Here is a 12,661-nt window from a genome sequence, read left to right as displayed (position 1 = left end):
AGATTATCTGAGTATTTGATTTAGACTCGTAAGAGGTTAAATCTCACATTTTCAGCATCGTATTTGTTCAGATTGACTTGTTCTTAGACAAACCTGGCGGCAAACATTTTTCATTCTTGATCTGGACATCTGCCAGTGCATCAGAGCTCCCGTTTTCCATATCCTTTAGCATTTTCTAGTTTAATTTTATCCAGCCTGTGTTATGATATTGTTGTGTCTCTTCAGTATTTAATGCATTCGCTCATGAATGCTAGTACAATCAGTAACATTGATGCGAGTCTTACAATAAATTCTGGTAAAACTGCATGAATCTGTGTTACAGAGCCATTCTCAAACTGCTGCTCAGGACTTTGCAGTAAAGCTAATTCTTCTGTGAGAGAACATTTTGTGGTGCCCAGGTAGCCTTTGAAAGGCCCACAAACCCATTTATTTTGGTAAAACTCCTTAGAAATATCTAATTTTATTTGCATGTTGAAGAGTTGTCATGATTCATAAACACATTAAAATATAATCAATGGAAGTGGATTTTGAGACTTTCCTATATAGTCAAGCTGACTTTTAGTCCCAGTACATATGTTCTGGAGTCCAGAGTCTCTTTCCTCTTTTGCTTCTTACTAACCATGAGATTCTGTATGAAGACTTTATATTTATGAAAACAATAAGTGAAAATAAAAAAATAGAGAATCCAAAAGACATAAGTTGCTGATTATGATTATGATTATTTAAAAATAATATAAATAAAAATAATATTATTTTCTATATTCCTCGGATATCTCCACAGTCCTCAGCTTTGCAATAAACATATAGGTCAGACGAATATGTCTTGATATAATAAGAAGCACTGGAACAGTGAGAGGGTTTTTCTTGCTTCTGTGTTTGCTAGTGGAGCAGCTCACTAGCTCATCATAAATAAATGAGGCTCTGCATCTTGGAAAGGTTTTTGTAAAAGTCAGTTCTGTCCCAAGAGAATATTCAAGACCACCTTCTGTCATGGTAATTGGTGATTGCTTCAAGCTCCGTTCTTTAGGGAACAATTTCACGCCTGTCCTAAGGAAACTCTACAGTCCTCCATCATTTGAAAAAGCTCTTTTGGACAGGGAAATATCTACCACAAAGAAGATAGGTATGCTTGAACGTGCCTTGGAGCTAGAGAGGAAGGTGGATTTAATTGCCCTTTGATGTGTTATCCAGCCCTCTAACACTGCTGTGAAATATAGCTGTAAAAATCCATTTTATTTCAACATAATTAGTGCTTTTTGCACTTTCTTGGAGACAGATCATTATTATACCGATCAGCTATCATCTTTGTAATATATTTCCTCATTTTATCCTCATTTTGCAATCACTCATGGAGATCTTGGGAGGCTTATCTCGTTCCAGCAGCTACAGTATTGGACATATTTCAGAGCAGTGTGAGCCAGCGTGGCCCTGAGCTGAAGCCAGGACTTTGACTCTCAATGATCATCCAACCAGTTGTTAATGTGTTCTCCATAGACAGAAACAGAACAGGGTCAGAGAACAGAAATGGATCAGACATAGATATTTAGCACTGGTCTCTGTACAGTTGCAGGAAAAGACTCCCTGGTGCCCTCATTTTGTTCTCCCATAATGTATACTGAATCTCCCACATCAGTTTGCAGACAGTCAGCAAACAGCACTGCTGAGATGGGACAGAAATGTTGATTTTACTTTATGCCTTGGTAATATAAAGACCTCAGAGAGCAAGAGGCAAGCTCTTTTGGAGAACTTCTGTGCTATCTTGGCAGCTATGACAGACAGGACTGCTGTGACTGACAGCACAGAAAATTTCAGCAACTGTAGTAAAACAATTCTCCACCAAAAGCCCCCTTATCATGAAGGGTAAGAATGGGTTAGTGTCTGCTAGAAATGCAGTGTGAAACAGGTTTGATTTTAAGCATGATTTTTCCTACACGAGTGACATGATAACCAGGAACAAAGCACCAAATTTCATCACCTAATTTTAAAGAGAGATTCAAAACAGAAATGAGTTAGCTTCTTCCTTCTAAGTCATGTGTGAAGTCTTGATGTTGCAGTGATATTAGAGTTGCAGACAGAACTGTGTGACTCGGGCTTTCATTTCACAGTATTTTCAGAGCTGTTCCCTTGGGTTTTGGATTGGAGCTGGTTATTTTCTCTGTCACTGAAGTGTTTACCTGTTGGGGCAGTAATCAAACATACACAACCAGATACAATGTCTGGTTTGGATGAACACAGCAAACACAGTGGAAACAGCATACACAGTGTGGGAATGGCCCCTGTCACGATGCTGCAGTCGCTGCTGCCAAGCACAGCGTGCTGGTACCGTGTGACCACTGCATGCAGAGACAGTAAGGGCAATCCTGGAAAACATGAGTGTGGCCAGGGAACCCTCCTCATCCCAGCCTTTCCCAGAAGCCACTCCCATGTTCCAGAGTGCCATTCTTCAGCAAAATCTCCAGCCACCTTAGGTTTAACTTCTGGCTAACTCCTCTGCTACATGAACTGTGGACAATCTGACACAGGATTTTTATGCCCAGACTTAAATTGTGGCATGAGACTCTGTAAGACTCACATTTTTACAGCTGTTGCCCTGTAACAAAGCCTTAAATTCCCACTTTCCAGAGTGAAAAATAGCTAGAGGTTTCTGAAAGTATCAGTCTTGCTGCCCTGAGGCATTTAGTAGGGCACCATGACACAAATTCAGTAGATCTGTTGTTAAATGGATGGACTGTCTTTCATGATCAAGGCTGGAATGCTCAGGAAAGAGATTAGATGTCCAGCTCCTTGACAGTTTTACCTGCTTATTAACCTTGCACCTTCTTTTCTTCTTAAGACAAGCAGACCCAAAATGAGTTGACCTCAAATAATTTCAGTCATTGGTTCTGAGAAAGCGCAGTCTGGTTCCTGATATTTTACCACTGTTTCTTCTTCCCAGGTCATGCATAATGAATTTCTGGCTTTTCATTGAAAATGAGAAATGAAATCCCTTTTTGCAGACTGCTGTCGGAGGAGTGGGCTATAAACAGTAGTTTTTGTTTAGATGACAGGCTAAATTGGAACTAGAGCAAATGACATGCTGGAAAACGAATTGTCAAATACAGCTGAGGAAAAGAGTGGGAAGAAAGTGGATTCCAGGTCTTTCTCCTTTAATATTAATCAGAGATTAAACTAAACTGAAAATGTGAATTATTTAATTGCAGATTTTACCAACAGCAAAAATTAATCCTGAGGTCTGAATTCTGCTAGCTCTTCTATCATTTGCAGGCAATAACATTGAGTCATTAATCTAGGAGAGGACAAGCATTTTAGAATGTAGCTCATCCTTTTGTCTGCTTATTGGATTTTCTATGACAGGTATATGTATCAAGGGAGTTTATTCTCACACTACAAGTGCATCACTGTGGAGGGTAGCATCTTTCTAGAAAGTGTCTAAGGAATAATTCAATTCTTCATCAAAGAAACTCAGTTGAGGAAATGACTAAATAGTTTTTAATGAAATTAAACCATTTTCCTTTTTTTGATATTTGCCAGGCGCATGTGCAGAGCATTTACATCTCTGGGGTTTTTAGGAGTGTGTTTTTTTAAAGATGATGAAAAATTAACTACTCATAAATAAGAAGAGAAAGAAACACAATGTTGCAGCATTTTATTACTAGTCTCTCTTGTGTATTATTTTAGTTCCAGCTGAGGAGATGTTCATCTGAAGATTATATTAGGGATCTGGCAACATATTTTAAGAAAAGGCCAGTGGCACCTGGATGAAAATTAGTTATTTCAAATAAAAATGTTTTTGTCTGAAATCAGAAAGAAAGTCGATAGAAGCTCATTGTTTCTCAAACTACAATAGAAATGGTTTCTGGTTAATTCATAGGTAATTATTATCAAAGTCTCAGGAGGATGTGAGGGGTTGATAAGTAGTCAGAGGCATGGATATGTATCGAGGTGTGAATATCTACCTCAGTGTTTTCACACCCTAGAGTCCATCTCCCTCGTTCTGTGGATTATGCACTCCCTCAGCACAGTCTCTGGATCTGACAACACTGTGTGATGTGCAGTGATTCCTGTCAGTCACATTTTTCTGTGCTAAATCAATGCTGTGGCCAGTTTTAAAAAAATGGTGATGGGATGTGGGAGCTTATTCTTTACTGGGAAAGAGAAATAAATAATATTCTCAATAAAACATTAAGGGCTAAGGAGTGCAATTCTCCTTTATGGATGTGGAAACAATGTGGAAGAAAAAAAAATCTTAAGCTTCTTATACCTGTGCAAAATAACAAATATATAATGATCCTAAGTACCCAGCCTGAAATTTAAATGCTCCAGTTAGCACTACCATATCCAAAGTCTCTTTTGAATGCCTAATAAGAAGCCCTAAAACAAAAATTTGAATATCAAAACTGGAATTTGGACTGGGAAAACTGGGACCCTGTTCCCATTTAAACAGATGATGGAACTCACAGTAACTTTTGCATATGGTGCTAAGACTACCATGACTTAGAAAGTACATAACTGCTTAAACTTTACCAGAAGTTATGGCCAGCCTGATAGAAATGGTCAAAGGCAAGATTTGAAATTTAACTTGCTGTCATTTCCCACTCTGGTTGGTTTCTGTCAGAAGAGGTCAGAGTCAAGATATGTTATCCCTGAATAGTTTGGGCACCATGGTAAGAGATAATATATTAATACATTTCCTAAAACTAGAAATATTCTTGAAAGAAGAGGGATCTCAAATCCTCCAAGAGATTCCCTCTCTATGTGTATACAAAGCAATGGCTGTGATTTGTACTATTTTCTTAGATCAGCTTGTGTCCCACTGAGTTTTGCAGCATACAGGATGCAGGTTTCTAAAGGGAGAGGCGTTCTGTCTGCAGCAGGCTTTTGTGTTTAACTCTGCTCGGCTGCCCTGTGGTTTAGTCGTTTGGCTTTGGTTGTAATGGTTCACTCAGAGAACCGGAGCCAGTGTGGGATGAAGAAGTCCACAGATAATACTACTCTGCTTTTCCTGGTCCTCAATGGTTTCATTTAGTTACCCTATTCAAGAGCTTGGGGAAAAAAGATGTTTTAGGCACTACCTTTTGCTGTTCTGGCATCTTAATTTTTGCTGTTCTGTTGTCTAATTTTTATCACAAGTGAGTAAGGAAATGGAAAAGGGAGTCATTGGGGTTGTGCTCGAAGGAGTGCCGTTCACTCACACAAGCAACTTCTTCGTTTCCATTCCCTCCCAGAAAGTGAATTTGTGATTATGCATCTTTAGGTGGTGTGTGACTCATGCTGAATCTTAAATCCCTCCCTAGCAGTGGAGGATGTGGGTTAGGGATTCAAAATACAAATGTAGCTCCAGCAGCACTTAAGAAACTACAGATGGGGGAAGGAATTAAGAGGCCAGAGAGAATATGGTTACGATAATGAAAAGAGAGTGCAATTCTTGAATGATGTACAGCTCTGAAACATTTTCCAATTTTTGGACCTCACAGGATGAGCTGTGCAGTTGTTTCGGGGAGGAAGCATGTGCATGTGACATATTGCTTTCTGCAGTAGAAGCACTGCAGTTCTGAAATAAGACAAATAAAGGGAAGCTGGAAGCAAATAGCTTTCTCAAGGTGAAATGCTAGGAACTGAAAAAGCTTTAGTAGGTGCTGAGTTCTCTTTTAAAGTTCTGTGCAGACAGAAAAAGATGTATGTTAATTACTAGGTTGATACTCTTCAGCTGATGAGTGACACTTCCTGCTTAAGATTGCAATTGGCTTTTAATTATTTGGAAGACTGCTTTCCATTGTGGCTCACAGCAGTTATTCATCTCCTTTCCTCTCCGAAGATATGGAGCAGTTTTACGCAAGCAGGAACTTTTTATGGTGAAATGGCCATTAATTATTGCAGTCATTTCCAACCTCACCGTTTCATTTTCCCAGGGAATAATAATTCAACCACAAATATATCCTTTATGTTAAGGCTAATACTATGCTACAGAATTTTCTTCTTCAAGAACCTTTATTTATCAATGCAAAATCAAATTCAAATTATGGTGATGTGTATATATCCTAGGTCTGACCACATGCTTTGTATTACAGAAGTTAATTCACCACAAAACGCACAGTTAAAAAGACTCTTCCTGCACTCAAGGAGCTGGACAAGCATTTAGTAATCTCTATTAAATATTTTGAAAAATCAGCTCATTAGGAAGTTTTTTTAAGAGCTAACCTAAAAATATGTATTGCAAACAGTCATAAAGTTGAACTCTCCAGTTCTTATCTTGACTTGAAAGTTTGGATTAAATGTTACATTTATGCTCAGACATGTTAATTGTGGGGAACTGTCTGTGCCAACTAATTCAGCCCTTTGAAACCTGAGAAGAAAAGCATTGCTAGAAAGGAAATGCAGTCTAGGGACTGCAACATGGGGCAGGGAGTCAAACTGGAGCTCTGTTCCCCGTGCTGCTATCAGCGTGATGTTCAGTTTTGGCCATTTCAGGCAGAGATGGTGCAAAGATGGCTGAAATCATTAGGGCTCTTTCCATTAACCTCTGTAGGCTTTGGATCAGATCCAGACATCCTGCACCTGTGTGTGTCTGTGTGTGTATGAATGCTTGCAAAGGAGCATGGTGTAGAAATTTCTTAAAGATCTCTGAGAATAAGTAAACAGGCCACGAAGTCCCTTGTAATAAAGGTAGGATGCATTAGGATGAACTTATGGTGCCTGTTACTTAGGTGATCCCCTACATGACCCCTCAGTCACCAGCAGAAACTCACACACCTAGCAGTACTTACCTGTTACAGACTTTCTTCTCTTCCTTATGTTTTACCTTGGTTTTGCTCCTCAGTTCAAGCCACATGTAGAGCTTCAGTGTGATTCCCCACCCATTCCCAGTGCTTTCTCCCTAGCATCTTTTGATGGGAATTTCATGTAATCATCAGCTGTAAACCCCCTTCCCTTTTACCAGGTATGCTAAAAGAACAAGTCTCTTTTTTAGGTTGTAAGGACCAGGCAGCCAAGCCTGTTGCTCAGCTCAGTCTGGCAGCATGTCAAACATTGCTGGTTCTTGACAAATAATAAATGCTAAAACACTCATGGCTTCCTAGCAGTTCTTTGTGCTGACTGCCATTGCTGCTCTGCTGAAGTCACCCTGTTTCCTGATCTTACCATTGCACACTCCAGTCCTGCCCTTAGACCAGTGAATTTCCAGATGCCCCAGCTGGAATACTGTTCCATTCTATGGGCTAAATTTTTGCCAGGATCATTTGTGTTTATATTCAGGATTCCAGTAGCTAAATCTGCAGCGACCATCCAGAGCACAGATTTTAAGCCAACCTGTCAAGCAGGAGCCAGAACCATGGATACATCATCCTTTTCTGTCAGTCCAGCAAGGACAGCATGGAGCTGAGAGAGGACACCCTAAAGGAAGCAGGGGAGTCTACCTGGAGATGCTGAGGGTGTAAACGTTGATGTTGATTGTGATCTGTTCTTCTCCTTGTAGAAACTCTACAGAAAAGAAATCAAGCCTCCTTTCAAGCCCGCAGTGGGGCGGCCAGAAGACACCTTTCATTTTGATCCAGAGTTCACGTCTCGAACCCCCACAGGTTAGTAAGGTGGCACATGGGTAAATACATCTTTTCAGTTAGTGAATTCATTCTTCCTTCCCCTCCCTATTCCAACACAGTCTAAAAGTCTGATCATCTGTGGCATTACAGGGTTTTGCCATATCCAGCAGGAAGCAAAGACTGTTTTTGCTTTTCCGACAAAAGAAGCTCATAAGTATTTCATCAGCTTCACATTAACTTGTCTTCAGGAAGGACAGATTTCACATTTTTAAAAGCAAAAATAACTATTGCTTTGCTATTTTATTACTCATCATTGCTTACACTAGCTGAATTTAACTATTTTAAGTTACCGCGGCTTCAAAGAACTTTGCATCTCTGCAAGTTAGTATGTAATTATATATCGCATAGATGTTTTAATTATGACGTCCCACAGACTATGGACTGTTGGAAGTTAATGTGCGGTTAAAAGCAATGAAGAATCATCAAGTTCTCAGGTCAGCAGAGTTATGCCAACAGGAAATTTCGCCCACAATATTTAGAAAATGCTTGCAGAGAGAATGTTGTTCCTGTAACTTCTATTTCCTAATAGAAATACCACACTTTTTACTCTATATACATATGAAGGTGACTGTTGCACAAAACTCAATCTTTCCACTCTTTTAAGTGGAAAGCAAGAATATCAATAATGTCAGAGTGGTAATCCCATTTATTTTGTTGCCTCCTGCTAGACATGGATAAGTTACATTACATTTCTGCCTGTGATATTCCTGTAAGTAGTAAGTACCTATTTATGCTTTCTAAAGTGTAAGAATTGAATTAGTTGTTGTTTGTAAAACACTTTGAAGATGGTAAGCTCTATAAATATCATGTAGTATTGTTGTAATAACCAAATATAAGCTTCAACCCTCAAATTGCCCCAGAACTGTTGTAGTGAGAGGGAAAGATCTGAGCTTGCATTATGAAAATGCCTACATTGTAACACGTGAATCAGAGCTGAGATTTCCAGCAGTTTTTGTTCAGGCTTATGACCTACACCATTTTTTCTTAAAACTAGCCCAAACTTCTATTCAAAGCCTGGCTCAAATTTCCTTTCACGAGGTTTGAAATAATGGTATCTACTTCCAATCTTTTGTCAGTCAGTTCCTACTTTTTTTTTTTCTGCAAGGTTGTGCTGACTTTTGCAAGCTATAAAAATACTAATTCTTTTTTTTCAAATGGAATATCCCCACCTGTCTCCAGTATATTTTGGTCATGTTCTGATATTCCTATTCCACTGCATAGAAGCATGATCTTTGGTAACTAGACATCTCACCCATCTGATTTTAGCTTTAATTTAGATTTCAGAGGAACTAATTTCTCTGATATACTGGAGACTGCAAGTGAGTCTGGTCTTGAGAGATGTGTAGTCTGGTGCTGCCATGGGAAGTTCCACTGATGTGCAAAGAAGCATCAAGAGTTTGTATTGCTTTGGAAGCTCACACTTCATTCGTTTTCGTAATGCCTGGGGCTGTATTTTACACTCTGCATGTTACTACTGTTGCCTAACTAAATTTGTTATTTTGTACAAGACACTGACTTGGAAGATTTGTTTTGGGGTGGTGGCTGGGCTGGGGAGATGGCCTGCCTCAATTCTGCTTTGGGCTACCATGGGTAGTGTCCTGAGAATCAAACCATGCCTTTTCAAAATAGGTGTAATTGGAAGTGTGAATCCATTTGCGCTTCCAGAGTGATGGAAAAGCCCTGGCAGAATGGAAGAATATTTTGCAGCCCTTGACTGTTTACTGGTGGGTCAACCAGGATGAGGGAGAGCATCACAGATGTGTTCAATACTGGCTCACACTGCTGATGGAACAGAACAATAACCTCTTTTATTTTGTGGATTTCCTATCATGACATAGACCCCAAACAAAATAACCATGTTACTGTGAACATCCTCAGATAGAAAGCAGTGTAATAATTCCTGCTTCATGATCATGCAGTTGTGTTTTAATGAAGCTGCCAGAAAGACACTACCAAGCAGGGGATACAACAACATATAGTCATTTTACACTGTATTTATGAATGAGTTCTCCTGCCTGGAGGCAGGTTTATGTCAAAGTTTTGGATCCAGTAAATCTTGTCAGTCCAGTGATTTGCTGTACCTCAGAAACTTCCTTTACCCTGGAGGTTGAAACAGCCTTCTGTGGATTCTTAACCTCAGATCTAAGTGTGCCAGAGATGTGGTTTCTGGCACTGACAGATCATTTATGTGGGTATAGTTTCACATCACTTTTTCTCAGAGATTTGTCCAAGTTGGAGTTGATTTTTCTGGCCACTTGCTTCCTGAATTCACCACCGTGGACCCACATCTCATTTGTGGTGACTCAGCTCCTTACAGGGAGCTGGAGGCTGAAGCAATCTAGGTTAGAAATGGTGATTTGAACATGGATCAGACCAAGATCATTCTTGTGACCCAATTTAGATTTCAGTCCACAATTGTTTGTACTGTTGCAATTGATGGGACAGCAGGAATATTTTAGACTGACTTTTCTGCTGAGAAAAAAGTATGTAAAATTTCACCTGAAGTATCTAAATATCCTGCTTTGCAAATATGATGTTTCCCAGCCCCAGTGAAACATGATGAAGGAAATTACTTAAGAGTTATGAAGTCTTTGAAAACCCTTAAACTTAGATGCTCTAGTGGAACAAAGCATTACGACTTTTTCACAGGAGGAAAGATAACCATTATACAAGATTGGTGCTTGTAAGTGGATCTAATTCAGACATATGAAATGATTCTGATTTATAGGGCCTAGAAAAATGATTTAGGTTTCTGAGCTGTCAGTCAGTTAACATGATTTAAACATAATTTTGCACTTAACAAAAATGTTTTAATGGGTAAATCAGTTGTTGGCGATGAATATGTAATAGTGAACACTAAATCATCAATAGTTCTTCTGCAGTATTTGCTCAAGCGATTGGCAGTGAGTTATGAAGGAACAGTTATTTTTAAATAGAGCTGACCTACCACTTCAGTTTTAGAGCTGGATCACAGCTTTTCTGAAGTTCAGAAGTGTTCAGATGTGAATTATTGTCATTCCTTTTCTTAAAAGAAACATTCTTTCCTCTTAATTAATCCCTCTTGTAAAAATCACTGTTATATATATGCCATGGTAGGAAGTATCCAGTGATGCAAGAGATCTGGTGTGATTCATCCATGTATTTTTGAGGAGAGTGCCCATCAAAAACACTGAGATAAGCAAAAAGCCCACGTCATTTTACCGAAAGACAGTCTCCTCCATCTGAACTCTTACTTGCTGGGCAGCAAGAACAGACTGACTCCTGACTCTGACTCCTGTCAAAACTGAGGAAGCTTTGTGATGAGAAACAGAATTAGCTGCCGTCTCAGTTTGTTTATTCCCAAGCAGATCTATTGGTTTTACCAAATTCTGACTTCAGTTCCTCTATTCATTTGACCGGTAGATTTATACAGGGAGTGTGCACACTAAGAAGTACACATTCTCACGTATTTTCAGGGCCTCAAGCAGGTGAGTGAGATATAAGGCTCAGTGGGGATGAATTTTCTTTAGATAACTGGGTATTTACACACTTTTCTACAAGGAAATAGCTTTCTAAAGAAAGTTTAGCTGTAACTTTGTCATGGTAAATCACATGGTGCATTGGAGGAAATGTGAAGAGAAAAGGAGAAAAAAAAAAACCAACACAATTCCCCCCCCCCCCCCCAAATAAAAAAAAAGGTTGGCAAATTTTACTACTATAGGTTTTATAATACCCAGCCAGTTACCAAGGAATGGTTTACAAAGTGATTCTTCTTGCTTAGGAAAATACCTGGGATAAAACATACATAGGGGAGAAAGATCTCTTTAAACCTTTCAAGAATTTTAAGTGAAGCACAGCTCTTCTCGTTTCATCATGCTGCTTCTCTCACTGAGCAGTGCTGCAGGTATGAAGAATTGCTCTCTGGTTATTTCATTCCAAAGGTAGAATAATTCAGGATTTTTTGAACTTTGGTGATTCCTTCCCTCCTTTTGCCATGTCAGGGGAAGGAATGGGGAGAGAATCTCCATGAAAGTTAGTTAAAACAATCCTAGTTGTTTTGTTCACCTGAGGACAAGTCAGCCACTGCCTTTCCTGGAGTAGGTCCCAGCTCCTAAAGCTGCTCCAGAAGATTCCTATAAGGCTGCAAACCACCACTACTGGAGTATTGTGCTTTTACATTGGTTTCATGTCTTCCTGGTATTCTCCTGACCCAGCATGACACTTCAGTCTTTGTAATTTCTGTAGTCAAGTCGTGCTGCAAAGGACAGATATAGCAGCCTGTAGCTTTCTTCCACTCCCTGGAGAACCTCTGCTGAGCCCTGCAGGGTGCCCTGCCCCTGTCTCTCTCCTGTCTCTCCGAGCCTCTCTGCCCTGTGCCTTCTCTCTCTCTGTGCACAGGTAGTACTTTGCCTAAGAATGAACATGTACTGTGAAAAAATCCCTGTATCCAAGAAGAGACATCCTTGCAAAAATCCCCTGGCATTGTTCAAATCCAGAGGAAAAGAATGGAGAAGGCACGCCAAAGCCTTGATATTCCCATGTGTCTGCCAGTTTATCAGATCTGCTGTTGACTGGCAGGGGTGGCTTTGTCTGTTGTGGTGCCATGCTATTGCATTTTTGTTCTTTTGTGCAGCTCATGAGGCTATTTTCTTCCCTTCTTCTACAGATTCCCCAGGTGTTCCTCCAAGTGCCAATGCTCATCATCTTTTCAGAGGATTCAGCTTTGTTGCCTCTAACTTGGTGCAGGAGCCTGCACAGCAAGATGTGCACAAAATCACTGTTCACCCAATTGTGCAGGTACTGATGCTGGTTACATTTCACATCTGATGTGCAGATACGTATGTGCATAGTGTATTTAAGCTGCCTAATGTTCTCACTGGTATTTCACAGCTACCTAGTGTAGGAAGGAGGTGTTTTACATGCAGCATGTAGGTGGTGGAAAACGAGAATTTTTTCCCAAAGGCTTTTATGTATAAAATGTTCCTTACCACCTTTGCAAAGGAAATAGGAACTTCACTTTGTCACAACTAAAATGAAAAGTGCTTCTCAATACCTGAAACAGGATTCCAGTTTTGCATGCAGGGTGG

General features: G+C 39.7%; 1 protein-coding gene across 3 annotated transcripts in view; it reads left to right on the top strand.

The window, feature by feature from the left end:
* RPS6KA2 (ribosomal protein S6 kinase A2) overlaps nucleotides 1–12,661 on the top strand; it is a 283,173-nt gene that overhangs the window by 236,203 nt on the left and 34,309 nt on the right. For all 3 annotated transcript variants that reach the window (XM_039569566.1, XM_019281323.3, XM_010391626.4), the window contains 2 exons: nucleotides 7,472–7,574; nucleotides 12,241–12,371. In XM_039569566.1, coding sequence (XP_039425500.1) covers nucleotides 7,472–7,574; nucleotides 12,241–12,371 — 234 coding nt within the window. The remainder of the gene's footprint in view (nucleotides 1–7,471; nucleotides 7,575–12,240; nucleotides 12,372–12,661) is intronic.

The sequence above is a fragment of the Corvus cornix genome, chromosome 3, assembly GCF_000738735.6.
Source record: "Corvus cornix cornix isolate S_Up_H32 chromosome 3, ASM73873v5, whole genome shotgun sequence".
In the NCBI taxonomy this organism is placed as follows: Eukaryota; Metazoa; Chordata; class Aves; order Passeriformes; family Corvidae; genus Corvus; species Corvus cornix.
Note: the sequence above shows the minus strand (reverse complement) of the source record. Positions and strands in the feature narration are given on the sequence as shown.